The following is a 27,781-nucleotide window of genomic DNA, read 5'->3' as shown; positions in this document are numbered from 1 at the left end:
GGCCAGTAGGAATGTGACAGAAACATGAAACAAATGCCAAAATGTTGGTCTGATTGAGCCCGACAAATCATACACTGACACTCATGAGCTAACTCCAACAGGAAGTTGGCAATCTGCCTTTGAAAGTTACTCTACGTTTCTGCAGTTACTGTTTATTCATTTCAGACTTTTGACAAAAACGTTATACCTCATTAAATTCCCACAAGTCTGCAGAATCCAAAAGTGAAAGAATTTTTCAGATACGACCTATGGTTATGGAATAATGGCGATTTTTTGAAGACTAGGTTTAGTTTCACGTTTCACAATGACAAAATCCCTATATATAGCTTACCAGTGCAAGGTTGTATGTGTCTGATTGTAGACCAGGGGTTGAAGCACTGGTCTATTGTGCAGGAGGCAAGAGTTCAAAACCCAGGCAGAGCACTGACTTTTCTATTTTTATTTTATTTTTTTTAAATTCCCCACCTCTCACATTTTAAAACACGTTTTGCTGCATTGTCTTGTGGGTATTGGACATTTTGCACACATTACAAAGCACACGGAGTACTTTTTTTTCCAAAATAAAACCCCTATTAAAAATAATACATAATGTCTATTACATAACTTCTTTTCATTGTTATGAACAAACGCTCAACTGTTTGTACAATGTTTCTTCATTCAAAAGTACTCTTTCTCACAGACACATAAGCTCACACAATAGGGTTTTTCCAAAATAAAAGCCTTAAATGTGAGAAGTCATCACTTTTATGCTCAATTATTCATACAATTTCAATTCATTTTTCAAACTGATTCTTTCTCTCACATACAACACAAATGCACATACACACAGTAGGGTTTCCAAAATAAAAGTCTCATTTCAAGGTGATGGTGGTTTCAGCAGAGGGTCGATGGTGTTCTGTACAGATGTAAGGAGGACGGACACTAAAGGGTGGGAACTGGTATGGGGACGGAGAGGTGTGAGTGGAGCTGAGGTGTGGACGGTCACGGGAGGTGGATCACTGGGCAGGCGGATCACGGGGGAGGCGGCTCGCCCGGTGCGAGGTCCCGCCCAATGCTGCTTGCAGCTTTAATTTTTTTTTTTTTTTTTTTTTAATTCCCCACTCATCTCTTGCTTCTATGATGCAAATTCAAACCAGATCAGAACACTATTTAAGGCTGGACATAACACAGAAACCCCAGAGCTGAACTGTGAAGAGTGCCAATCCGCAAGTAAAAACAACTATGTTTCTTCCACTGCTCCTGCTCCTGTTCCCAGCTTTTCTTCAAGGACAGTCTAACGATGGGACCTGTAGTCCAAACATCTACACTGTGCTCAGTGAGTTGGAGGCCAAAGTGAACAAACTGGAGAATCAGCTACAAGGTACTGTTGTATCCTGAGAATTCTCAAAATGAATCAGTATTAAAGGTAGTATAGTGTGGATATCAGATTATAAGGATATATATATATATATATATACATACATATATATATATATATATATATATTTATATATGTATATATGTGTGTGTGTATATATATATATATATATATATACATATATATATATATATATATATATATTTATATATGTATATATGTGTGTGTGTATATATATATATATATATATATACATATATATATATATACATATATATATATATATATATATACATATACATATATATATATTACACTTTATGATATTGAGGAAGTCTTTTGAATGCCTCTGCAGAATGCTACTGTAATGTTATCCATGTCAAATAATAGTCAAATAATAATAATTTAAACTCTACCTGGAATGAAGGTGACTGTGATTGGTCAAATACTGATTAGTGACTATAAACACTTTAGGTATTAAATGTGGAATAAAACATTTTTTATTACGAATACTTCAGTTACAATTAATACAAAATACACTGTTGTCCTTCTCTCTCAGTCCGTCAGGTGGCTTTCTCAGCCTCTTTGCTGGCTTCAGGCGAGTCGACTACTGGACCATTCAGCGGTTTTACACCTCTGATCTACAAACATGTTGTCACAAATGTTGGGAATGCCTACAGCTCAGACACAGGTACCAGAACTCATAAGGTGTAACAATGAATTGAACTTGTTATGGTCATGTTGATCACATTGAATAACCAAACCCATGTCCTGCAGGTTTTTTCACTGCACCAGTGAAAGGTGCCTACCACTTTGAAGTTTACGGCACGGCTGTAGGAAGAAACACAGCTGCTGTGTTGGTGAAAAATGGAGGGAGAACTTTTGCTTTTGGTGAGGGTCAGGACAGTGGTTTTGGGACTGCTTCCAATGCAATAACCCTAGTCTTAGAGGTTGGAGATGTTGTTAGCATAAATCTGTGGCCAAACGGTGCAATGTACGACAATCAAAATCACCACAGCACCTTCAGTGGTCATCTCCTTTTCACAATGTGAGGGGAAAAGATGTGGTATTTTTCTTCTGTAATACTTTAAGCAGCTTTCCTTTGATTAAACAGTTGACATTAGAGAGACGAGCAAAGAAGGGGAGAGGTTTAGCAAGAAAAATACCTGCTGACATGAATCAAACTGTGGATGTTCCAGTTCTGTGTCAATACAGATTTCACTTGTACATCTTAAACTTCATTGGAGTACGTTTACAAACTGATAGTGTGATGTTATCAGCTGATGAACAAGGATTATATTTGTTAATAATTCTGAATTCTCTCTTTTGTCTGACTGTTCAACTTCTACATAATCTAAGACTGAATGACAAATCATGGCAACAACACTGAGTATGAACATTTACTTGGTGGAATTTTGATTTTTTTTCTCTCTCAATTGCATAGAAATAAAGATCTGCATGAGCATATGATTGTGTGACGGTGTATTTCTTTTTAGTTTTCGAGACTAGTAAGAGACCTGAGTGTGACTATGTCACATGTATGTAAAACACAGCATTCAAACCCTTGATTTCCACTGGAGTAAACTCCTCAGAGAACTGCCTTTGTGCATGACATATTCTGAGTCTGACATAAAATAATTTCTGAGGTTCAGACCACCTAAATTCAAGGAAAGACACAAGAACACACAGGAGTCAAATATCTGTTGCTCGTGAGGAGAGTAGTTGACAGAACACTGCTCAGTCACAATGCCCCAACTCACTCTGAGGGTCCTGCCCTTGCTCTCCTCATTTATTTCATTTGGGTGTTCCCTAGTCACATGGGTGTGATTAGTCTGAGGGTTTACATATTGATCACATTGTTAGTACATGGGTGCATGATTATTTTCCTCTTATTAAATGTCAAAACTGAATCATCCAGACGCATCTGTGTAGCCTTTGTGTGAACTTCTGCTTTCGATCGGACGACATGGGTCAACTGGTCTCCAAGGCATGGACCCCACCCTCCAGGGAGGGCTTTTCATGAAAAAGCTTCCAGTTCAAGTTCACATATTTTGTATTATATGTTGTTTAAAGCTTCAGTACCTGACAGTTTTTAGTGTCACTGGGTAAAAAAAGAAAAAAATTCCAGAATTCCCTTTCAGCATATTGTAATTCAAGTGGTGTGAGACAACAATGGACGTCTACATCCGTCTCTTCCTTGTGTTTTTTATTGGTAGAAAATCTAATCTGTGATACAGGAACCACAGGAACCACAGTACCGAGACAGCACTTTTAAAGATTTTAAACGACATCAGGTGGAATTTTGATAATAAAAAGCTCACAGTGTTGGTTCTACTGGATCTAAGCACCGCTTTTGATACGGTTGACCATCACGTTTTATTAAATAGACTCAGACACCTAGTTGGCTTCTCCGGTACTGTTTTTAACTGGTTTTGTTCTTATCTCACAGACCGATGCTTTTATGTAAGTATGGATACATGTTCCTCAAGAACACATGAAATTGGATGTGGGGTTCCCCAAGGTTCAATTTTAGGTCCACTTCTTTTTAATCTGTACATGCTTCCCCTTGGGGACGTCATCAGGAGACACGGCATCAGCTTCCATAGTTATGCTGATGATACACAGCTATACATCGCCGTGTCTCCTGATGACACAGGGCCAATTGATGCCCTTTTTAACTGCATTGTAGACATCAAGTCATGGATGGCAGAGAATTTCCTACAGCTCAACCAGGACAAAACTGAGGTTTTAGTTATAGGTCCTGAAGGCCAGAGAGAGAAACTTTTACCAAAACTAAAAGATTTTAAACCAACACAATCAGTAAAAAATCTGGGCGTGATTTTTGACACTGAGCTGAATTTTATCTCACATATCAAAAATATAACAAAAACAGGTTTTTATCACCTTAAGAATATAGCCAGAGTCCGCCCGTTTCTCTCTCAGGCCAGTACGGAGGTGCTAATGCATGCTTTTATTTCTTGTCGCTTAGATTACTGTAATGCCCTGCTCTCTGGTCTTCCCAAAAAGAGTATTTTAAATCTCCAATTACTACAAAACTCAGCCGCACGCGTGCTGACAAGGACCAGAGGGCGGGAGCACATTATACCGATTTTAGAGTCGCTGCATTGGCTCCCCGTACGCTTCAGGATCGATTTTAAGATTCTCTTGCTGGTTTTTAAATGTCTTAACGGCCTTGCGCCCTCCTATTTATCTGATCTGCTTTTACCATATCAACCCTCGCGGACCCTGAGGTCCTCCGGCACTGGCCTTTTAACCATACCAAAACCCAGAACAAAAACCCACGGTAAGGCAGCATTTAGCCACTATGGCCCCCACCTGTGGAACAGCCTGCCGGAGAGCCTCAGGACTGCAGAGACCGTTGTTATTTTTAAAAGAAGATTAAAGACACACCTTTTTAATCAGGCTTTTAACTAATTTTTTAAACTCTTCTTGTTCTTATTTTGTTTTATTTATCACTGATACTTTATCTATTCTATTTTATTTATAATCTTACGTATTTTACTCTTGGTACTGTATTTATTTTATTTTATTTATTCTCTTAGTCCTATGTTATGCTTTTAGTTTTTAGCTTTTAACGCCAGTGTTTCCTCAGGGGGGTCCTCCACACTGGGAGCTGTGTCTGGTCTGCTAGTGGGGGTACTGTCCTTGGATCCCTTTGGCCCGGCTGGCTGGGGGTCCTCCCTTCGATGTGGGGGTCCACCTGTCTGTCGGAGTCGGGGGGCCTGGGTGCCGGTCCCCCCGATGGCACGGCCTGTGGCTCCTCCCAGTGTGGACGGCCCCAAAGGTGGCGTTTCCTTGATCCACAGTGCCATGCCATGTCTCCCTGTTGTGTGCGTGTGCGTGTGTGTGCGTGTGTAAGTGTGTGGGCGTGTGTGTGTGTGTGTGTGTGCGTGTCTAGTATGGAGGGTGGGAGGGAGGGGTTTTCTTTGTAATTGTTATTCTGTTTTTATTGTGTAATTGTTTTTAATTCTGTAAAGCACTTTGTGTTGCATCTGTGCATGAAAAGCGCTTTATAAATAAAGGTTGATTGATTGATTGATACATATACTGTTATGTAATTTTGGCTCACTCATTCATTCACAGCTCATAGCGGGGAGGGAATGGGAGAACTGAGCTGAAACAAGGAACCAGAGCTCTTGCATTTCCCACAGGTTTTCATATAACGGCTATCTTGATATATTAATACAAATACAAGTAGAATACAGGTTGCACAGTAGTTCTGTCTCTTTTTTTTTCAGTTAGCTCGATAGCGCTAGTACAGACGAGTCAGACCTGATCAGGCACGTGCACACAAAGGGCCCAAAGGGGGCTTGAGCCCCTGTCCTTTTTGCCTCGCAGAAAAAGTGCCCTTTTTACTTTTAAAAAATAAATATATTCCTGTTCTGCATAGGAATGTAAAAGAAAATGGCTGTATAAAAACACCACGGTTATCTACCGTATGCATTTCCTTGTAATAGCGTGTCATGGTATAGAGGGAATGCACATACGTCACCCCCCCCCTCTAAGTCAGACTGAGTGGCAAAAACAAACTGGCTCAACATGGCGAAGCATAGCAGTAACTACAGCGAGACCAAGAAAAATGTGGAATATAACATGAAATTAAAGACAATTGGACTGGACATGGATCCATACAAGCTACCAAAAAAGTGGTCTACGAACATTGATATGTGGCTGGAAATCACGTATCCTGACATTTATATGAACCTGATTTCAATGCTGGGAAAACACACAATGCAAAGGCTAAAAGCATACAAAAGCCAAAGTTGTTGAAATCCTGATCATTGTTAATTAGAGGACAGAGCCGTCGGGATGACGTAGACAAGGTAGGCAGCTGCCTAGGGCCCCCTCGCTGAAGAGGGCCCCCGCATGGTCATTTATCTGTACAACTTATTAAAAACCATCCATTGTAAACAAACCACCACAGTGAGGTAGCGCTAACCCTCTCCTGTACTGTTTTGTGACTGGGGCCCCCCAGACTAGAGGGATTCCCCCTATGCAATGACAAAGGCTATGAGGGTCATGTAGAAGTGACATCCACCCTCGCACACCCCCCATCACACCCCCCACCTGCTGTCAGTGGAACAAACGGTCTGTCCGCACTGAGCATGGCGGCACGAGCATTTAAAAATAATAGCAATGATGAAGCGCTCCTACCCTTCAGGGTTTGAAAAAAAAAACGAGAAAAGAAAGAAGAAGAGGAAAAACACCAATGACACAGCGTTAAGTATTAAGTAAACCATTGTTTTCTCCAAATAGGCTACAACTGTGTGATATGTTTGAAAGTGTGCGAACAAAAGCCCTCACATCAGTGACCAAACACACAGATAGATGTTAGCATGAGAGGGAGAGGATTCAGTTCAATAACTAATCATATACACACAACACAACTGTGTTCTGTTGGAAGAATTTAAGGAGAGAAGAAACACAACTTCTCCATCGCCCTTTTCCACTTTTGTACAGCGTTCCAAAACTTCTTTTGAGCTAAATAACTTGGATGTGGAGGACCGAAGTACGACAGCATTAAAAGTATTTTGTCACGAAAAGCTCAAAGCTAAGCCTACTGAAGTGTTTTCACTTACTCTGTGGCGGTGTCTGTGAACCATGTAATCACAATCCTACATTTTAAACTCTGTAATTATCTATATTTCCCACACTTGCCCATCAACACATCACAACACTGTGCACCATGTGCTCAGGTAGTTTTGCCGATTAGGTCTGACATTACATTTTGGTGCATTATGGGAAGTGAAGTTCTTCTCCTCCAAAGTTACTATCAAATCCTCCACACTTTAATCACATACTTCTAGAATAAGGACAAAAGTAAGCCTACTCACCAACTGCCTTTTTTTTTCTTTTTTAGGTGCTTTGCTTAAATTTCTGTCAGCGCCAATTGATAGTGACAATTTGTGTCATTCCCATCAACAATGCCTAATTGAAGACACTGTGTCCTTTACTACACTCTGGTGGATACTCTGTGTTGCGTAATACAGAGTAATTCATGACTCATTAAATGCAACAGAAAACAGGAAATCACATCTGGATTGTATTTTTCTTCTTCGGTGATTCGACCACCACATCTTTGCGTATTAGGGGCCTCACTTTACTTTCTTGCCTAGGGCCCCCAGATATCTTGAAATGACCCTGTTAGAGGATTACAGCTGTTGAGTGCTTTCAATTCAACATACTATTGTTTTTAGGTTTTATGTCAGTGCAGACATATTTTCTTGGCAGTGATTGCCAAGGTAAAGGCCCAGCAGTAGTGCTCACAGTTCACTACTGATTTACTGGAGTTGAACCCTTAATATTGACCCAAGTGAGTGTATGATCTACTGGTACTTTGGATATTTAAGTATAGTTAACTTCAAATACTTGATACAACACAGCTACAACAGCTTTGTGCTAGAGTACCCCCTAAATAAGAGTCAAAACATGGTATTCGAAATCTCTCTGACGACACATTTTAGAGACAATTTGACAGAATAGTGTTGCTAAATGACCCACATTTTTACTTTTAAATTCATTTTTGCTTTAGTTGAACCATCAGGGATCATCCAAAAGAAGGAGCTACTTTATACTGAAATAAATGTTGGAATAGTAATCAGTTAAAGTTCGCTCTCTGACTGGACATGACTGTGTTTTGACCCATAACTAACTAAACATTAACAACAGACAGTGTGTTCAGAGACTTGGGCATAGATTTCATCTGAACTTTGGATGGACCTGATCAGTGGTGAATCTGGAAAGTTTGAGCATTAAAACACATAAACACCTGCATTCTGGTGAATTTGATAAAGTTATGAAGTTACACCTTGTACCATCCTTTATAACACAGAATTACTGATTCTCCTGTGTGCTAATGTAATACATATAAAATAGGGTGGTCCAAAAAAAAAAAAAAATAAACAAAAAAAATCAAAGTTTAGGATAGTTTGGCTCCCAAGGTCTAAGGGAGTCTATCTATGGAAAAATTAACTTGTGCAGAATTTTAGCTGAATAGGTAAATATTTACGGGTAGCTCAAGCTTGGTATTTTGGCAAACTCAGTTTCTTCCACAGGTGGTCTCAGTCAGCACAGGAGATGGTTCCCTGATCTGAACAAATAATCCACTGTTTCAAGTGAGCCACAGTGATTTATGTTCTCATGTGTTAATTTCATTAATGACAGTAATTTATAGAACTTTCCTTTTTACAGACATACAATGACTGTAAATGTGTTACAAACTGTTCCATGAAGCACAAAGAAGCAGTTATACAAATTAAAGCTTATTTTTGTATTATTCAAATTTTCATTTAAATCAACTGTATTTACCTTCTATAAGAATCACAGTGGGGTGGGTCCCTTTTTCAGCCCCAGAGTTTCATGTTCAAACCAGCCCACTGTTTCCATGAAGGAGGAATTTGAATAAATGAGACAGCAGCTAGCTCTTCCATTACCTTTTATTGGATATAAGTTCAGGTGTATGTTGGTGCATTAACAAAAAACACTTCACTTAAACAATACATGTAATTCAAATTTAAATCAGATAAAGATTTATAAGGTAAAAAAAAAGGATAAAGATGAAAACATATTTACCTTTGTAGAGGAGCAATAAGTTGAAATTGAAATAATTTGAAATTAAAATTGCATTTTTCTTCTCAACAGAGAGGTGTTCTATTGTTAGATTTACACCAATTTTATATACACACACACACGTATATATATATATATATATATGTATATATGTATACACACACACACACATATACACATAATATTTATGCTATATAAAATAAGTGCTGTCTTGGCTGCAGCTGGGGTCTGTCCTCTGGAAAACAGGTCTGTTCATCTCACACATTTGGCTCCATCTTCTTCCAACGTCTTTCTTTTCTTTAACCTGGTCTTTTGGGCTCCACCTGGACTCTTCCTGCCTTCCAACACCACCCACTAACGCTTGGCACTATGCTGTTGCTACATTTAATTTTAAAGCTCCAGAAAAGATGACTCATGGGCCCAACTAACTTAAACATTTCGGAGGGAAGAATCCCCTCAGGTAGTAGAAGCCATCGAATCTACTGCGATGTATGAATGCACAGCTGAACGGAGAATGAATTCAAGAAGAAGATTAGAGAAGTGACAAATAAGTGTCAACATTATTTTTCCCATCCAACCGGCCCAAACTCCAGACTGACATGAGCCAGCCTACCGGGAATCCTCCCAAATCTCCCAATTAGCCACTCTGGGCCTGCAACCCACAAACTTACAAGAATGAATAAAAATACTCTGAATAATCATTTCAATAATATGATAATAGATTCTCAAAATATTTATTTGAGAATAGCATGTTACGAGCAGAGATGCTTCAGATGTAGTCAATTTGCTCGTAAAGTTGCATAATTCTAAACGGGTGTCACAAACGCAGGTTAACTCCTTTCTGTCCACATCCTGACAGTGTTAACACCTTATCGGGAAGTGACTATTTTTGGTTATTTCTGCACACATTACAAGACAGTGAGTCACCAATCTGAGGTCCAACATGGTCTCCAGGGTCTGGAAGGTCCACCTCTGCATGAACAGTGAGTGTACCTGCTTTGTTAGGTACCATGAAGTAATGACACTAATGTAAGGAATGATGTTCAAAGGGATACTGGGGATGTGGACGGGTGTCTGGATCAACACTTCTGTTGGTCTAATGTTCTAAAAGCCATGTTGTATTGTTCTAAAATACATGTTCCTTTCACCTTACATGTGTTTTTCTTGTATTTTTGTATGTATATCTGGGTACTTCTCTGAAACTGGTCCCTAAAAACAGGACAGCGGGGCAGAAAATTCAAACCAGATGTAGACTAATGTTATGAAGTAAGTTTAGAAGCACTTTGGGTCTATTTTAAAAATAAACATTTATTGAGATAAAAGAGAAACTATTTTTCAGATATAACACATTTTTATTCGACATGCACATACAAAAATATGCATGTAACACGGACACAGGGTTTCTATAATGAACTCCCGCATCTTTTTCTTTCAGGTTTTTTTTCCTGAATACCCACACTATTACACAAGGCAAATCCACAGACAACTCAGTGATATCAGAGTTTTCCCCTGAAATTATGGCTAGTCGGTATTCCAGCAGTGCGCCGATGATTCTGCATGCAATGATTACCCTGTCCTAATTTTTGGCCCCAATATTTTATTGAATATTCATTCATTAAGGGAGGGCTCAGTGCAAGAGTATGTATTTTTTTGCATTTATCTGAGGTCATCACTAGGCACATCCTAGGGGGAAATATATCTACATTTATCTTATTATTGGGTCTAAAAAACTGGAAAAATGCCAGATACCAAAATAAATGCAGTTTCATGGAAAGACCTATATACTTGTTGAATTTTTGTTCCCACATATGGGAAAGGAACTAAATATGGTAACTTCATTGACCTTGATATTTTTACATGACATATATTTTTTTTTAATTTCACAAAAATCTTAAAGTCTTGTTATATCCTCCAATAACAAGTTGAAATGTTGAATTTCAGAGTATTTCTATGAGTGAACTATAAAGGGTTAACCCAGCCTGAGGGGATCTTCTCAACGTAAGTGTGATCAGTACCTGTCTTTTGTTTTGCTCTCAAGGAAAACAAGTGGCTTTTGGAGCATCTATCGGAAATTTTGGAAACATTGGACCTTTCAACACTGAGCCCACCCTGACCTACAAGAACGTCCGCATAAACACCGGCCAATACAACCCTGCAACAGGTGAACCTGTAAACATGCACATGGGTTAGTTTGGTTGATGCTGGCTTTGGTTTGATGAAGTTAAACTCTACCTGTTGAACTTCCCCAGGTATCTTCACAGCTCCAGTCAGAGGAGTTTATTATTTCAGCTTCTCTGGTCATCATGGATCAACTAGATCAATGGGGCTTCGACTGATGAAGAACGGACAGCAGATGGTCACCGTGTACAACCATGCAGCTGGAAACCGCCACGAGACTGCAACCAACGGCATGGCTTTAGAGCTGAACCCTGGAGACCAGGTTTACATGAGGCTACGGCAAAACACCTGGGTTTTTGACAACATTAATGACCACAGCACCTTCGTTGGTTATTTATTGTTCCCTCTGTAACAGAAATGAAGTTCAAATGAGCTACTGTTACACTGTATGTCATACACTATTATTTTTACTATTGTTGACTGTGTACTGTAAAAACCAATCCCTATAATCAATATTACCTGTAATTTTTTTTAGCTTTAGTTTTATTGTTGGTTCAGAAATCAAAACAGTTTCATTCATCATCCTATAAATACCAAGAAGGAAATTTAGGCCAACATCCATTTGAAATCAATAATCATTATTGTATGACTTAAATTCATTCTACAAATTAGTATAATTTCCTTATGTTTGTTATTTTAAACCAAATGTTTTCTTAAGAATAAACAGCTTTGACTGATCAACAGTTGTATTGGTTGTCTTTAAAAGATACTTATTTCAGCTAATACGATGTTAAATACTTTCCGATTGTGTAAAATGTATTATCTATATGAACTTATAATCACAATGAAATACAAACTGAAGTCAATGTGCTAATGAGAATGAAGACACAGATAATGATGAAGGATGGAGCTGTTTGTTGAGTGTTATAGACATTAAGGTATAAGACTAATGACATTGGCCTGAACCCAGATCCTGGTTGAGTTTCTATCTCAGTACTTTTGGATTCAGTGCAACTTTTGACACATTGGACCATGTGATCCTGTTACAAAGGTTAAAGGACTGATCTAAGACACTGCCCTGAGATAGTTTAAGTCCTATCCTGAAGACAGGAAGTACTTTGTTTAAACAAGTAAGTGTGTTTCAAACCAACTGGCCTTGACATGTGGGGTCCCCCAGGGGTCCATTCTGGGACCTCTTTGGTCCAACCTTTACATGCTTCCTTAATGCCACAGAAATGTATCCTCCCGTTACTAAGCAGATGACACTCAGATTTACACAAGTGAACATGGACCAGTCAACTCACTGTGGATGCAAAACAACTTCCTCCAACTGAACCCAAACCAGACTAAAATCAGCATCAGCATCACCCCGAGTCCAGTCCTCTGAAATCTAAAACTCAGGTTAGAACTCTAGCGGTAACCATGGACTCAGACTTCAGTTTTAATAGCCTCATTAAATCAGTATCATCTTCAGCTTTTTATCATGTCAAAAACATGTCCATAGTCAGAGGGATCATGTCTAAACCAGCCTGTAGAGACTCATCCATGCATTCATCTCTGTAGGTCAGATCACTGTAACAGCTCTCAAACACCTGCAGTTCATTCAGAACCACCAGAACCAGGAAGTAAGCCCACATTAGTCCGATTCTTCTGTGCCGACTTAAAACACCTCTGACATGTTGGTTCCATATGATCCATCATTTTAAGTCCTGCTGCTGGAGTCCAGAGTCAGGACTAAACAGGGAGAAGCAGCAAACCCACCCAACATGGGTCAGAACCATCAACATACAACAACATGTACACACACACACACACACACACACTAGTACACCCACACATCATAATATCAGTAATACAGTAACAATGACAAAAGGACAGAGTTGTACTGATTTCTGTAGAAGTTTCCTCATTTAAAGGAGAATTAGAGACAGTTTAGACTGGGTCATCATGGAACTGATAATATCAATGCTAAATAATGCTACATGAAAACTAAAGGAAAAACGTATTAAAAGTGGTGAAACTCACAACAAGTCTGGTCATGTTGAAGGTACAGTGATATAAGAACTTGATTCTGTCCTTAAAATTGAAAATAAGGAATACATGTGCATTTTCCTAATATTCTGGAGAAAACATTATTGAACTAGAAGCACTCGGAGAGCGCAGACCTCCGCCAAGGCTGATCAGTGCCCCACCCCCCTGTGGGCCCCCCCACGCCAAGGAGGTTATGTTTTTGCCAGGGTTTGTTTGTCTGTCTGTCTGTTTGTCTGTCCGTTAGTGTGCAACATAACTCAAAAAGTTATGGACAGATTTTGATGAAATTTTCAGTCTAGTCTATGCTCACATTATACAACAAAAAATATCCTGCAGGTGTTTTCACTGCACCGGTGAAAGGAGCCTACCACTTTGAGTTCTACATCTACGGACATGGACATGCCTCACATGGATCTGGTGCTGTGTTGGTCAAGAAGGGACATCATATTTTTATTGCATATCAGAATCAGACATCGTATTTGTCAAGCTCTTCCAATGGAGTCACACTGATACTAGAGGTTGGGGATGTTGTGTTTATACATCAATGGGTGAAGTCTTAGACAGTGAAAATCACCACACCACCTTCAGCGGTCATCTACTGTTCACCATGTGAGAGGAAAACATGTTTCTTTCAATCTGGGGTTATTTGTTTTCATTTTCACCTTTTTTGTCTTTCAGTAGATATTTGACATATTTCAGTGGTATTACACTGAAAATGCTCACAGGCCTCAGAGACAACAGTCAGATTGTAGATATTCCAGTTCTGTTTCATTACTGTAAGTATTTGGTTGTAGATGTTCGTTACAGTCAGTACCTCTTAAACTTTAGTTGAACATGTTGACACAACAGCAGTGTGTCAGCATTTACTGATGGATGTAATTTCATCTGTTATATATGAAATCTGGAAAACTGAAACTAAACGTTAAAAAACCAGCCATTCACTCTTATTAATGCCACGTTACTTTGTCCCACACACTCTAAGCATATTTACATTACATTATGGTTATAGGTTTGGTCAGAGTAGCTGTTTTTCATATTCATTCATTTTCAGAGGGAGTGCGTCAAGTTGCCAGTTGCAGACTTGAATTAATTGGAAACTGGTGACACATCAAGAAAAAAGCCATCTCGGCCATTTTACATTAAATAACTGCCTAAATTGTAAACAGCATGTCACATACATTTAAAAAAAAACCTCAAAATATAATGTCTTTTTCAGTGGACTTTTTTTTTTTTTTTGTTTAGGTAAAGCTGTGAAAGTCTCGTCCACTACAGAGGACAAAAATGCATTGCGGGGTCTCAGGAGGATATAACAGTTACACACAATAAAAATATCAAAGGAAAGATCACATTTGTTTCTTGTCAAAATTACACATTGGACACATAAAAGTATAGAAAATGCAGAAATGTTGAAGAAGACATGAATACAAACTGTCCCTTTTAGGTAACCAAACCTTTTGAGACTGAGATGCAGCATTATTTGTACAGAAATAATAAGTGTTCAACTTCAGCACAAGCAGAAGAACGGATCACTATTAAAGCGAGGTCAAATGTCACAGTGAACCAGGTGGAGGCTCTCAGGACAGACAGAGAAGGTAAGACACACTCAGTGTAGAAGAATCCATATTGTTGTGTTTCATTGTAGTATTCACAATTAAACACACTACCAGTTCTGCCTGCACATTTGACTGATGCTTTTTATTTGTGCTAAATTGTAGTTGTTTGGCGCTCTCTTGTGGTTAAACATAAATGGAGTTTTTGACTTTTTGCCCACAGGGTGTTCTGCACATGTGCTGTGAATACTGTAACAGGACTGTAATTTAAAATTTGATGCAGAAATTCCAATTTTTGTCTGAGCAGTTGTCGCCTTGGACATTATTTGTGCTTTTACACACTGAATTAATGGTGCTGTTTAAATAAAGAATGTAAAAGGAAACATCTTGTCCTCACTGGAGCCTACATCACTTATGTAAGCCTGCTGTTTAGAAGGTGAAAAGAACAGACTCAGTATGAGGGCAGTAAACTACCCATGGACTGTGTTTCATATATTATTGTGATGTGAGTGAAGGTGGGTGTGGTCTGCTGAGGCTGAGCGGATGGGGAACAGGTGTGGAACTGTGAACAGGTGTGTGTGATTACTGGACACACACACACACTGGGTTTTCCATAGAAAGTCTGTCTGTGTTGTACACAGCATTTCGACTTTTATCTCATAATTATGGCTTTATCTTATAATTTGACTTTTTATATGGTAAGTGGACTGAACTTATATAGCACAGTTTCTACACCTTCATGGTGCCAAAAGCGCTTTACAATTCCTCACATTCACACACACACACTCATACACCAGCAGGCGACTGCTGCCATGCAAGGTGCTGCCTGGCCCTACGGGGAGCAGTTTAGGTTTGACATGTGGACAGTTGGAGCCAGGATTTGAACCGCCAACCCTTTGGTCATTGGACAACCCGCTCTACCAGCTGAGCCACAGCTGCCCTTTTTATCTTATAATTCAACTTTTTTAATCATAATTTTGACTTTTTAATCTCAGAGTTATGACTTTTTATCTCATAATTATTTCTTTATCTTATAATTTGACTTTTTTTTTTATCATAATTTTGACTTTATTTCATAATCATTCCTTTATCTTATAATTTGACTTCTTTTTATCATAATTTTGACTGTTTAATCTCTTAGTTATGACTTTTTATCTGAGAATTATGCCTTTACTCTATAATTAAACTTTTTTTTATCATAATTTTCACTGCCTAATGTCATAATTATGAATTTTTAATCACATAATTGTGCCTTTATCTAACCATTTTGACTTTTTAATCTCATAATTATGCCTGTATTTTATAATTCTGACGTTTTATCATAAATTTGACTTTTTATCTCATAATTATGCCTTTATCTTATAATTTGACTTTTGTCATAATTTTTACTTTTTAATCTCATAATTATAGCTTTTTAATCTCGTAATTATGACTTTTTAATCTCATACTTATGAGTTTTTTATCTCATAATTATGTCTTTACCATATCATTTTGACTTTTTATCATAATTTTGACTTTTTAATCTCATAATTATAACTTTTGATCTCATAACCATGACTTACCATGGGGATTTTTTTTTTTTTTCATACATAGGAAGCCCATTTCCACCATGGAAAAAAAAAAAAAAATCCCCATGGTAAGTCATAATTATGATATAAAAAGTTGATATTATGCTCCCGCGGCCAGGGGAAACAATTCTCAGTGAGGATACGTACCTTGGCACCATACCTGGTCCACTGCTGCTCCTTCCCATTGCTTCCGCTGGAGTGTCTCTGCCACCAGCTGGACTGAATCTGCTCCGTCCAACGAAGCCATCCTTCACGGGGAGCTGGGTCTCTCTGAGTGGGTGAGTTAAGTGATTATTCCTTTTATCTATATTTGTAGTTATTTTAATGTGTTGGATAGTGAGGGCCGGAGCTCATTTGGGGAGGAACTTACCTGTACAGTGTAGCGAGGGAGGGGCTTCTACTTCTTGTGTGACCTCATGTGAGCGGCAGTGCAAGACAGGTTGTGTAGTCAAGTGTGTAACTGCAGTGCCTCCAGTAGAGGATGATAACGTGCTGGGTTTGTAGTGTGCCTTAAAGTCTGCAGTGGTTTATTGTAGTGTGTAACAGTGGGAGCCTTTTCCAGAACCCTGGCAGTGCAGAACCCGGGGGCCAAATCCGACCCGCCAAAGGGTCCAATCTGGCCCGTAGGATGAATTACACTGAACATATTAACAATCATGGTGTAAAGATCCTTTTAATTCAGGTTCCACATACAGACACATGTGATCTAAAGTGGATCAGACCAGTAAAATACTATCATAATAACCTATAAATAATGAAAACTGCAGATTTTATCTTGGTTTCAGTGTGAAAAAGTAAAATTATATGAAAATGTTAGTACTAACAAACTATCCTTTAACAAAAAATGTGAATAACCCGAACAAATATGAACAACTTGAAATGTCTTAAGAGAAGGACATGCAATTGTACCAATATTCGGCCAGTTATTGAATGTTTTGTGTATTTGCAATTTTAATGTAAGTTGTAATGCGCATGTGTAAATGATAAACTGATAAACTGAGGCAGAATATAGTTAAAACTGCATTTACATCTCTTAAGACATTTCAGGTTGTTCGTGTTATTCACATTTTTAAGGAAATATTGTAGATGTAAACATTATCATACTGGTCCGGCCCACTTGAGATCATATTGGGCTGAATGTGGCCCTTGAACTAAAATGAGTTTGACACCCCTGGTCTAAAGTGAAGCTGACAAAAATTAAATTGGACTTGAATCCTACTTGTGATCGTTGTGAAGCTGAACCGGCCACACTGTCTCATATGTTCTGGTTTTGTTCAAAACTGAAAAACTTTTGGCAGTCTATATTTAAATTTCTTTCTGATGTAACAGGGTTTCATATTGAACCTGAGGCAACAATTGCAATATTTGGCATTACATCACATTCTTTTCATTTTAACCAAAAATCTAAAAATCTATTTACCTTCACCACTCTTCTAGCTTGTAGACTAATACTACTTAAATGGAAAGAAACAAGCTCCAACATTTAAATCTTGGTTTGCAGACCTTTTACATCATATAAGATTGGAAAAAATCAGATATTCTATAAGAGGATGTGCCAATAAGTTTTTCAGTGCCTGGCAACCTGTTCTGAATCACATAAAAGAGGCAGATCCCTCATTTATTCCACAGTAATCTTAATACGAGTCTGTGACTAATATCTGTGTTCCTTATTTATTTATTTATTTATTGTCAATTATCTTTTTTATGGTGCAACAGGGTGGGAATGTTCATGGGTTTGGGTATAAAAAACAAAAAACAATGACTGTATTATGCTTTTCTGAATGACTTGATATGTAATAAAAACACTTTGAAAAATAAATAAATAAATAAAAAAAGAACAACCTCAAAATGCAATCTGAACGAACAAAACACTGTCCTACACTCAGATGAACTTCTTATAATGTTACCTATATGATGCTTGTGCACCAAGGTTATAATAGTTCTGGATTTTTAATTATAGTTTAGTTTTAATTAGTTTTGACTTTTTTTTTTCTCCAATTCAGTTAGTTTTAATTCGTTTTTAGAGCAGGTTTGGTAGTTTTTATTAGTTATCATTTTTTTCTGAATGCTTAGTTTTAGTTTAGTTTTAGTATTAGTTTTAGTTATTTCATATATTTTATCTTCCTCACCATCCTATTCAAAGAAATTAGTGAGGTGCGGATCAGCGGGTTACTCTGGACACTTTATTTAGGGGTTGGGTTAGGGCGGCTCATTGACTGAGCAGAGACACAAACACATGTACAGTACAATGTATAAATTCCCTATAGCACGTTGGGTGTGTGTGTGTGTGTGTGTGTGTGTGTGTGTGTGTGTGTGATCCATACACAGCGTCACTTATGTGAAAACAATGCGAAGATGTGCAAAGCGTGAGAGGAGATGCACAAAGCAGCCAGTGGTAAACCAGATAGCAACATATATAAACCAGCTAACCAGCAGTAAAACTGCACAGAAACATATATAAACCACTTATAAACATATATAACCCAGTTCAGCAGCAGTAAACCACACCTTATCAGATATCTCATCTCTTAATCATCTCCAGTTCCATTATTAGCCAACTTTGCTTCAGTTCAGTTCAGCTAGCTGTAGCTAGTAATGTCAAATGTTTTTTTTAAACATTCTAACAGGTTCCATACCTCTGTAATTGGATTAGTTTTCATCCTCCTCTTTTCTCCTCTTCTAAACTGTGCAGTTCAGGGCTTGGAAGGCCTTGTCATGGTGATAAACTCTCCAGTTTTTACCTGGATGCTAGTTCAACACTGACGGTGTCAGTTAGCTCCACTCTGTCTGTCACTCACGCGCACACACACGGTGCGCCAAAAAAACCAAACAAAACAAAAAAAACGACCCCACTCATTACTAAAGTAAATCCCAGACAGCACTGTGCTGCTTTGTCCCAGCTTTAGTCTGTATGTTCCAGGTAGAGTGGGGACCAGAAGACCACTGGAAACCACAGTGACCAGACATGACAGACTGTGAAGTGTCCTATGGTGCTGCAGCTAAAACTGCTGGAGTGGAATAAAGCAATTTCATATCAATCCGACATTGACAAAGACGAAAACGAAGGAAATTTTATCCATAATTTTTATACGTTTTAGTTAGTTTTGTAAGATCACAATACAGTTTCAGTTAGTTATTGTTTTTTTCTTTTAATTAGAGTTTTTATTTATTTCAGTTAAAAGAAAATGTTTTTTCAATTTTAGTTTTCGTCATTTTGTTCGTTTTCCTTAACGATAATAACCTTGTTGTGCACTTAATCCACCTGTAAACACAGACAAAACAGCTTTTATGTGTAGTGGTTTCACTGCATTGACTACTGTACACAGCTTGAACTGTTGAACTGTTCAAGGCCTTGGAGTCCAGCTATTTCTCATCCACCACTACTTGCCATCTTCTGGTGTAAGCAGGTGTAGTAGCACCAGAAACTACAGGTAAATGTACGGTGGCCCTGAAGTGCAAACCACAATAACAATAACAAAGCACTCAAGAAAGCAAACCACAACAACAAATTACAAAGCACACAAGAAAAAGAATATGATGCAAACAAGGAAAAAAAAAAAACACAAGAAAAAGAAAATGATGCAAACAAGAAAAAAAAAAAAAAGAAGAAGAAAATGATGCAAACAAGCAAACAAAAAACAAAAAACTCAAGAAAAACACACACACACACACACACACACATTAATTTATTCTGCAAGTAAAGTTCATTAGAAGGTGCGTTCTTTGCATCAACAGGACCAGAAGAGTTCTTTCTTTTCCTTCCAGGGGGTACTGTTTCTGAAAACATTCTTTTACCCAAATAGTTACTCACCTGAATGTGACAAACTAAACAAATAGAGCTCACAAGTGGCACACACATTGAACATTGGAAATAACTTTTGGAGCATTATAAAATTACTGTCCCCCAGCACTTTCCATTTGAAATTTGTAGAATAAAACATTTTATGCCCCAAATAAATCCTATTAAGTATCATTTCTCCTGTAGTCAGTCCGATATGGACATCTCAAATGATGTCAATTTTTTTGGGGATACCCTGTAAAAACTAACCTAATGTTAATGTGGTTACTAACCTGCAAAGCTGCTGAATTCTTGAATTCCCCTGGGGATTAATAAAGTATCTATCTATCTATCTATCTATCTATCTATCTATCTATCTATCTATCTATCTATCTATCTATCTATCTATCTATCTATCTATCTATCTATCTATCTATCTGTAACTGTTACCATAGCAGTTTGCAATATTTTTGGGTTTTGACTTTAAGCTCAGCCTCTTCCAGTAATCATACATCCTACGTACACTGAACAAAAATATAAATGTGACACTTTTTTTTGGCTCCCATTTTTCATGAACTGACAAAAGGCCTATTTCTCTCACATATTGTTCACAGATGTGTCTAAATCTGTGTTAGTGAGCACTTCTCCTTTGCTGAGATAATCCATCCACCTCACAGGTGCGGTCTTTTATTGTGGCCAGCCTAAGGCACACCTGTGCAATAATCATGCTGTCTAATCAGCATCTTGATATGCCACACCTGTGAGGTGGATGGATTATCTTAGCAAAGGAGAAGTGCTCACTAACACAGATTTAGGCAAATTTGTGAACAATATTTGAGAGAAATAGGCCTTTTTTGTACGTAGAAAAGTCTTAGATCTTTGAGTCCAGCTCACGAAAATGGAATCAAAAACTAAAGTGTTGTGTTTATATTTTTGTTCTGTGTAGTTTCTGTCTTGTGTTTCTATGGTATGTTCACATTGGCCATGTAAAACACACAGGCTAGGCTGAATTACTGCCCAGATGTGCCCCGATTTCAGTAAATTGATCAGGAAGCGGTTCCTCTTTTTTTTCTATAAAAAGCTGCACTGATTTCCGTCATCTGGATGCAAAAATTTAGCTACAAGCAGTTTTACTTCTGCTTTCCCCATGCTCTAACTGCGAGTTTTTATTGCTAAGTGTTAATTGTTATTTCTGTTTTTCTCAAAAAAACTTCATTTTTGTCTGACTTAATTCTTAAAGCTGCGGGAGACACGAATCCGCAAGTCTTTCTGTGATTACTCACCTGAATCTCTTCCCTCACGGTGAACATTTTCAAAGTGTACTCAGCCATAAACAAACCATTTATTTACAAACAGAGCCGATAGGTAACTCGGGCATTTTCGGAGTTTTGTCTTGACATGCACTGTGGGAAGCGGAGGTTCGTGCAGCCACCTGGCGGCAGCAGCAGTGCAACCATATGATATCATATGGCTGTAACAAACACAACGCGGAAACGGCTGAAATGCAGAAACAGCTGGAGGGAAGTGGTGCAAGCGGAACTCCACCTGGCAGCGGCAGCTGCAACAAACATGACGCGGAACCCCTCCAGCCGTTTCCATGTCATGTTTGTTGTAACCATATGATACCATATGGTTGTGCAGCTGCACAAACCTCCACTTCCCACAATGCACATTGCGACAAAACTCTGAAGATGTCCGAGTTACCTACCGGCTCTATTTGTGTCTATTTGCTGCACAGTTATTAACCAGAACAAGATGTCAACAGCTCGTCTCACATTACCCCTGTTTTCACATCCCTTCATTGGCTTCCAGTAAAAGATGAAAATTCATTTAAAAATCCTCTCATTCACTTTTAAAACACTGCACAACCTCACCTGTGATTACATTTCTGACCATCTCACACCATATTCTATTTCTGCACAACTCCACTCCTCAAACACAGCTCTCCTACAGGGACCTGAACTCATACATCACAAGAATGAATTTGGCTTTTCTTCATATTGATGCTGAAACCATATAATCCATCAACAAATAATGACAGAAGGAGGAAGTAAAAGAAAGTCAAAGAAATGAAGTCCAAAGAGAGTCAAGGGGTCTAATGTAAAATGTCACCTGAGGATAAACACACCATGTGTCAGACTTCCATCTCATCTATGCTGATCTTGCAGAATTTCCTGATGTTCTCTTTTTTTGTTTTTTTTTGTTTCCCCACTCATCTCTTGCTTCTATGATGCAATTTTAAACCAGATCAGAACACTATTTAAGGCTGGACATAACACAAAGTACAACACAAAAACTCCAGAGCTGAACTGTGAAGAGTGCCGATCTGCAAATGAAAACAACTATGTTTCTTCCACTGCTCCTGCTGCTGTTCCCAGCTTTTCTTCAAGGACAGTCTAACAATGGGACCAGTACTCCAAACATCTACACTGAGCTCAATGAAATGAAGGCCAATGTGACCAACCTGGAGAATCAGCAACAAGGTACTGTTGTATCCTGAGAATTAACAAAATGAATCAATATTAAAGGTGATGATTTTCAAATGATTTTCCCTCTATATTTAACCTTCCTTAAGTGCTTTATCACCATTTATTGTAATATTATCTTCTGTATTTTGTCTTTTTTATTTCAATGAAAATCAGGCATTTTCCTACATTTGAATTTAGCCTGGCCAGCCATGCATCTCTCACACTGAGAAATCTGTCTGGAATTGTTGGGCTTGAATCCAAATGTGAAGGTGGGACTATAGGGCGCCAAGTAAATCAATCACAGATAAGATGGACGTGACACTTTTGTCAGAGAAATTTAAGAACACAGGGTGTAATCTGTAATTCAATCCTTATTTTTGAATCAATCAATCAACAACATTTGAAAAGACATTTGCGGACTTGGAAGTGACTTTTACTCACGACAAAAAGAAGTCTGTGTGTATGACATATTGCGAAACACCCGCCCCCAGACTTGTAATTGGTTGGTATAACATAGATTGTGCATATTTAACAAGGACTGGCCCAATTCCAGACTTTTTTCTCAGTATTGAATACATTGAGAAATCTGGATGGCTGGCCAGGCTAACTTCAATTTACTGATTATGTAAATGTTCATAAAAGCTCAGAGTAGAGGGTCATTACATTAACAGAGAAAACTGAAGAAAAAGTGACTTGTTGAGCCAAATCTATCATGAATTGAACATAAACCCAGTGTGTCCATCCACTGTCATTGATCCAACTCCATGGGTTTTGCTGGTGAATCATTGTTGTGGAAGATGACGGTTGAGCTGCGCAACGTATCGTTTGGAGCATTGTCATTGTGATGTTCGTGTACGCAATAGTCACATCGCAGGTCCTGCAGTGTAGGAGGCAAATGAACTCAACATGTTCTCATCTAGTTTCAAGGGTACCTGACAAACACTGCGCACAGCGATCCACCATTCGCAATCGTTCTGAATCAGTTCGGAGGGTGTCGCTAGTAACAACATTGAAAAATGAGCAACCAACCAGAGAAAATCACCATAAACAAAGATGTGGTGCCAAAATAAAAACAGTCAGTTATCTGGAATTATTTCAGCTACAAAAAGGATGATATTGAATCACATGTTCTGTGTCGATAGTGCCTTGCACCTGCTGCCACAACAAGAGGAAACACAATGAATTTGTTTGACCACTTACATCAGCACCACACAGCTATTATATACTCTTCAGTATTTTTTTTTATATCGCAATATACATCACAAGGTTAAAAATAAAATCGCAATGTCAGTTTTTTCAAATGTCGTGCAGCCCTAGATGACTGTGTTTCCACGGTAACTACGGAACCTCTGAACGTCCAAATGGGTCATACGTGATGACCATGAAAAGACGACAAACTGTATTTTACACCAATTATTTACATGTATTGATAGGATTAGTGGATCAACAGGTATTAAACAGTTTTGATCAGTAGATGGTTTTGGTGGATGGCAGCTGTTTGGATCTTTATGGGTTAATGTACAAACTCATACCTTTTATTGTTTTCTGCATTTCCTGTCTCGTGTGTTATCTACACATGTGTAATAAAACTTGGGTAATGATTGAGTGGGACAGTGTACTATTTAAAAGCCCAAACACAGAACACACAAGTGACAAAGTTGACATGCATATCATCTGAAGATGGAAAAGGCCATGTTTGCTCTACTGTTGCTGCTGATCTGCTCTCTCTCCACAGCTCAGCTTCAAGGAGAGTCTGATGTTGAAATAATTCAACACAAAGACCAGGCTGGATCTCAGAGGATTGAGCCTCGTCATCAACAGACCTGTGAACCCGACATCCACGCTGTGCTCAGAGAAATGAGCGCCTCGCTGGCTGCACAGACAGTTGAGATACAACACTTAAAGAAACAGAATGAAGGTAAAGTAGTCTGTCACATAAGAGAAGAAAAAGGTGTAGGAACAGCTGCTAATCTAGATAGTAGATTTTATAACATTTTATGCACTTGATTGATCTCTTTATTTATTTTATTTTATTTTAGCATTGGCAGCCAAACTGGGAGATTTGGAAGCACAAAAGGCTGAAGTGGAAAGACTGAAGCTGCAGGTACAAGGTATGCTGATGATTTATGTTGAAAATGACTATTGAGATACATCACAGAGACAGAATGAAGGTATGTAGAGTCAAAAAAATCTGCGTAAGCATGCAATATTTCAAAAAATATTCCAAGGCACACTATAGGATTTGTGTAAAAATAAAATACCTTTATTACTCCATGGCAATCTTTTAAAAACAACCTGCATTTTAAAAGGCTGTTGCTACATTTAATTTTAAAGCTCCAGAAAAGATGACTCATGGGCCCAACTAACTTAAACATTTGCGAGGGAAGAATCCCCTCCGGTAGTAGAAGCCATTGAATCTACTGCAATATATGAATGCACGGAGAATGAATGAATGAATGCTGAACGGAGAATGAATTCAAGAAGAAGATTAGAGAAGTGACAGAGAAGTGTCAACATTATTTTTCCCATCCAACCGGCCCAAACTCCAGACTGACATGAGCCAACCCACCGGGAATCCTCCCAAATCTCCCAATTAGCCACTCTGGGCCTGCAACCCACAAACTTTCAAGAATGAATAAAAATACTCTGAACAATCATTTCAATATGATAACAGATTCTCAAAATATTTATTTGAGAATATCATGTTACGAGCAGAGATGCTTCAGATGTAGTCAATTTGCTCGTAAAGTTGCATAATTCTAAACGGGTGTCACAAACGCAGGTTAACTCCTTTCTGTCCACATCCTGACAGCGTTAACACCTTATCGGGAAAGTGACTATTTTTGGTTATTTCTGCACACATAACAAGAATGACAGCACCAGTTCCAGTGAGGACAGTGAGTCACCAATCTGAGGTCCAATGTGGTCTCCAGGGTCTGGAAGGTCCACCTCTGCATGAACAGCGAGTGTACCTGCTTTGTTGGGTACCATGAAGTAATGGTACTAATGTAAGGAATGATGTTCAAAGGGATACTGGGGATGTGGACAGGGGTCTGGATCAGCACTTCTGTTGGTCTAATGTTCTAAAAGCCATGTTGTATTGTTCTAAAATACATGTTCCTTTCACCGTACTGTGTTTTTCTTGTATTTTTGTACGTATATCTGGGTATTTCTCTGAAACTGGTCCCTAAAAACAGGACAGAGGGGCAGAAAATTCAAACCAGATGTAGACTAATGTTATGAAGCAAGTTTGGAAGCACTCTGGGTCTATTTTAAAAATAAATATTGACTGAGATAAAAGAGAAACTATTTTTCAGATATAACACATTTTTATTTGACATGCGCATACAAAAATCCGCATGTAACACGGACACAGGGTTTCTATAATGAACTCCAGCGTCATTTTCTTTCAGGTTTTTTTCCTGAATACCCACACTATTACACAAGGCAAATCCACAGACAACTCAGTGATATCAGAGTTTTCCCCTGAAATTCTGACTAGTCGGTATTCCAGCAGTACACTGATGATTCTGCATGCAATGATTAGTCTGTCTTTACTAAAGGAAAAAGGACACAAAAATTATGTGCTACAATCTTTTTGAGTATCTTTTTTTATTCTCTCACAGGTACATTTTGGGAATTGAAGTAAATATGCAAGGCAGAGCGTTTCACAAAAATGACCGCTGTTGCAAAATCACTCGTGGTTTATTTGTGTTAAAATGGATGGGTTCCACATGTAACATGAGTGGACACGGTGGGTTACACACGAAACCTGGAATGAGACTGAGATTCATGAAAAGCCTGACTGTCTGGATTAGAAAATCCACTGGGATCGTCAAATTTAACAGTGTCTTTATTCATAGCGGTATATAAAACCATTTCAAGCCATGATTTCAACATAAAATGCACTGACACTTAGGTAGCTTTTTCTGTCCTAATTTTTGGCCCCAATATTTTATTAAATATTCATTAATTATGGGATGGCTCTGAGCAAGAGTACAATGGGGTTTTTTTTGCATTTACCTGAGGTCATCCCTAGGTACATCGTGGGGGGAATATATCTACATTTCTCTTTTTATTGGGTCTAAAAAAAACTGGAAAAGTGCCAGATACCAAAATAAATGCAGTTTCATGGAAAGACCCATATTCTTGTTGAATTGTTGTTCCCACATGGGAAAGGAACTAAATGTGGTAACTTCATTGAACTTGATTTTTTACATGACAAAAAAGCATTTTGAAAAATTTCACAAAGGTATTAAAGTCTTGTTATGTCCTCCAATAACAAGTTGAAATGTTGAATTTCAGAGTATTTCTATGAGTGAACTATAAAGGGTTAACCCAGCCTGAGGGGATCTTCTCAACTTAAGTGTGATCAGTACCTGTCTATTGTTTTGCTCTCAAGGAAAACAAGTGGCTTTTGGAGCATCTATCGGAAATATTGGACAAATTGGACCTTTCAACACTGAGATCACCCTGACCTACAAGAACGTCCGCGTAAACACTGGCGAATACAACCCTGCAACAGGTGAAACTGTAAACATGCACATGGGTTAGTTTGGTTGATGCTGGCTTTGGTTTGATGAAGTTAAACTCTACCTGTTGAACTTTCCCAGGTATCTTCACAGCTCCAGTCAGAGGAGTTTATTATTTCAGCTTCTCTGGTCATAATATATCATCTAGACCAATGGGGCTTCGGCTGATGAAGAACGGACAGCAGATGGTCACCGTGTACAACCATGCAGCTGGAAACCGCTATGAGACTGCAACCAACGGCATGGCTTTAGAGCTGAACCCTGGAGACCAGGTTTACATGAGGCTACGGGAAAACACCTGGGTTTTTGACAACTCTAATGACCACAGCACCTTCGTTGGTTATTTATTGTTCCCTCTGTAACAGAAATGAAGTTCAAATGAACTACTGTTATATTTCATACACTATTATTTTTACTATTGTTGACTGTGTACTGTAAAAACCAATCCCTATAATCAATATTACCTGTAATTTTTTTTAGCTTTAGTTTTATTGTTGGTTCAGAAATCAAAACAGTTTTCATTTGTCATCATATAAATACCAAGAAGGAAATTTAGGCCAACATCCATTTGAAATCAATAATCATTATTGCATTATTGAAAATAAGGAATACATGTGCATTTTCCTAATATCCTGGAGAAAACATTATTAAAATATACTTCAAGTTCAACAATTTGTGTTTCTCATTCTTTGACAGTGAAACAGGTGGCTTTCTCAGCCTCTCTGGTGGCCACAGGGTCTAGACACTTTGGACCATTCAGTGCTCTATATACACTGGCCTTCAAACACG

General features: G+C 38.3%; 2 protein-coding genes across 3 annotated transcripts in view; both read left to right on the top strand.

Moving 5' to 3' along the window:
• The window catches only part of LOC115422567 (uncharacterized), a 109,355-nt gene that overhangs the window by 30,596 nt on the left and 50,978 nt on the right, over positions 1–27,781 (top strand). The gene's annotated exons all lie outside the window — the stretch shown is intronic.
• LOC115422568 (cerebellin-4-like) lies at positions 1,144–27,617 on the top strand. Of its 2 annotated transcripts, none has more exons than XM_030138949.1 (5): positions 1,144–1,360; positions 24,196–24,378; positions 24,500–24,571; positions 26,863–26,985; positions 27,074–27,614. In XM_030138949.1, the coding sequence occupies exons 1-5, from the start codon at positions 1,222–1,224 to the stop codon at positions 27,352–27,354; spliced, it is 798 nt and encodes a 265-aa protein (XP_029994809.1). In that variant the 5' UTR covers positions 1,144–1,221; the 3' UTR covers positions 27,355–27,614. The 2 variants fall into 2 exon arrangements, with proteins under 2 accessions (XP_029994809.1, XP_029994808.1); XM_030138948.1 differs by lacking the exon at positions 1,144–1,360 and adding an exon at positions 22,283–22,475 and having other exon boundaries at positions 27,074–27,617.

Source organism: Sphaeramia orbicularis, chromosome 7, assembly GCF_902148855.1.
Source record: "Sphaeramia orbicularis chromosome 7, fSphaOr1.1, whole genome shotgun sequence".
In the NCBI taxonomy this organism is placed as follows: Eukaryota; Metazoa; Chordata; class Actinopteri; order Kurtiformes; family Apogonidae; genus Sphaeramia; species Sphaeramia orbicularis.
Note: the sequence above shows the minus strand (reverse complement) of the source record. Positions and strands in the feature narration are given on the sequence as shown.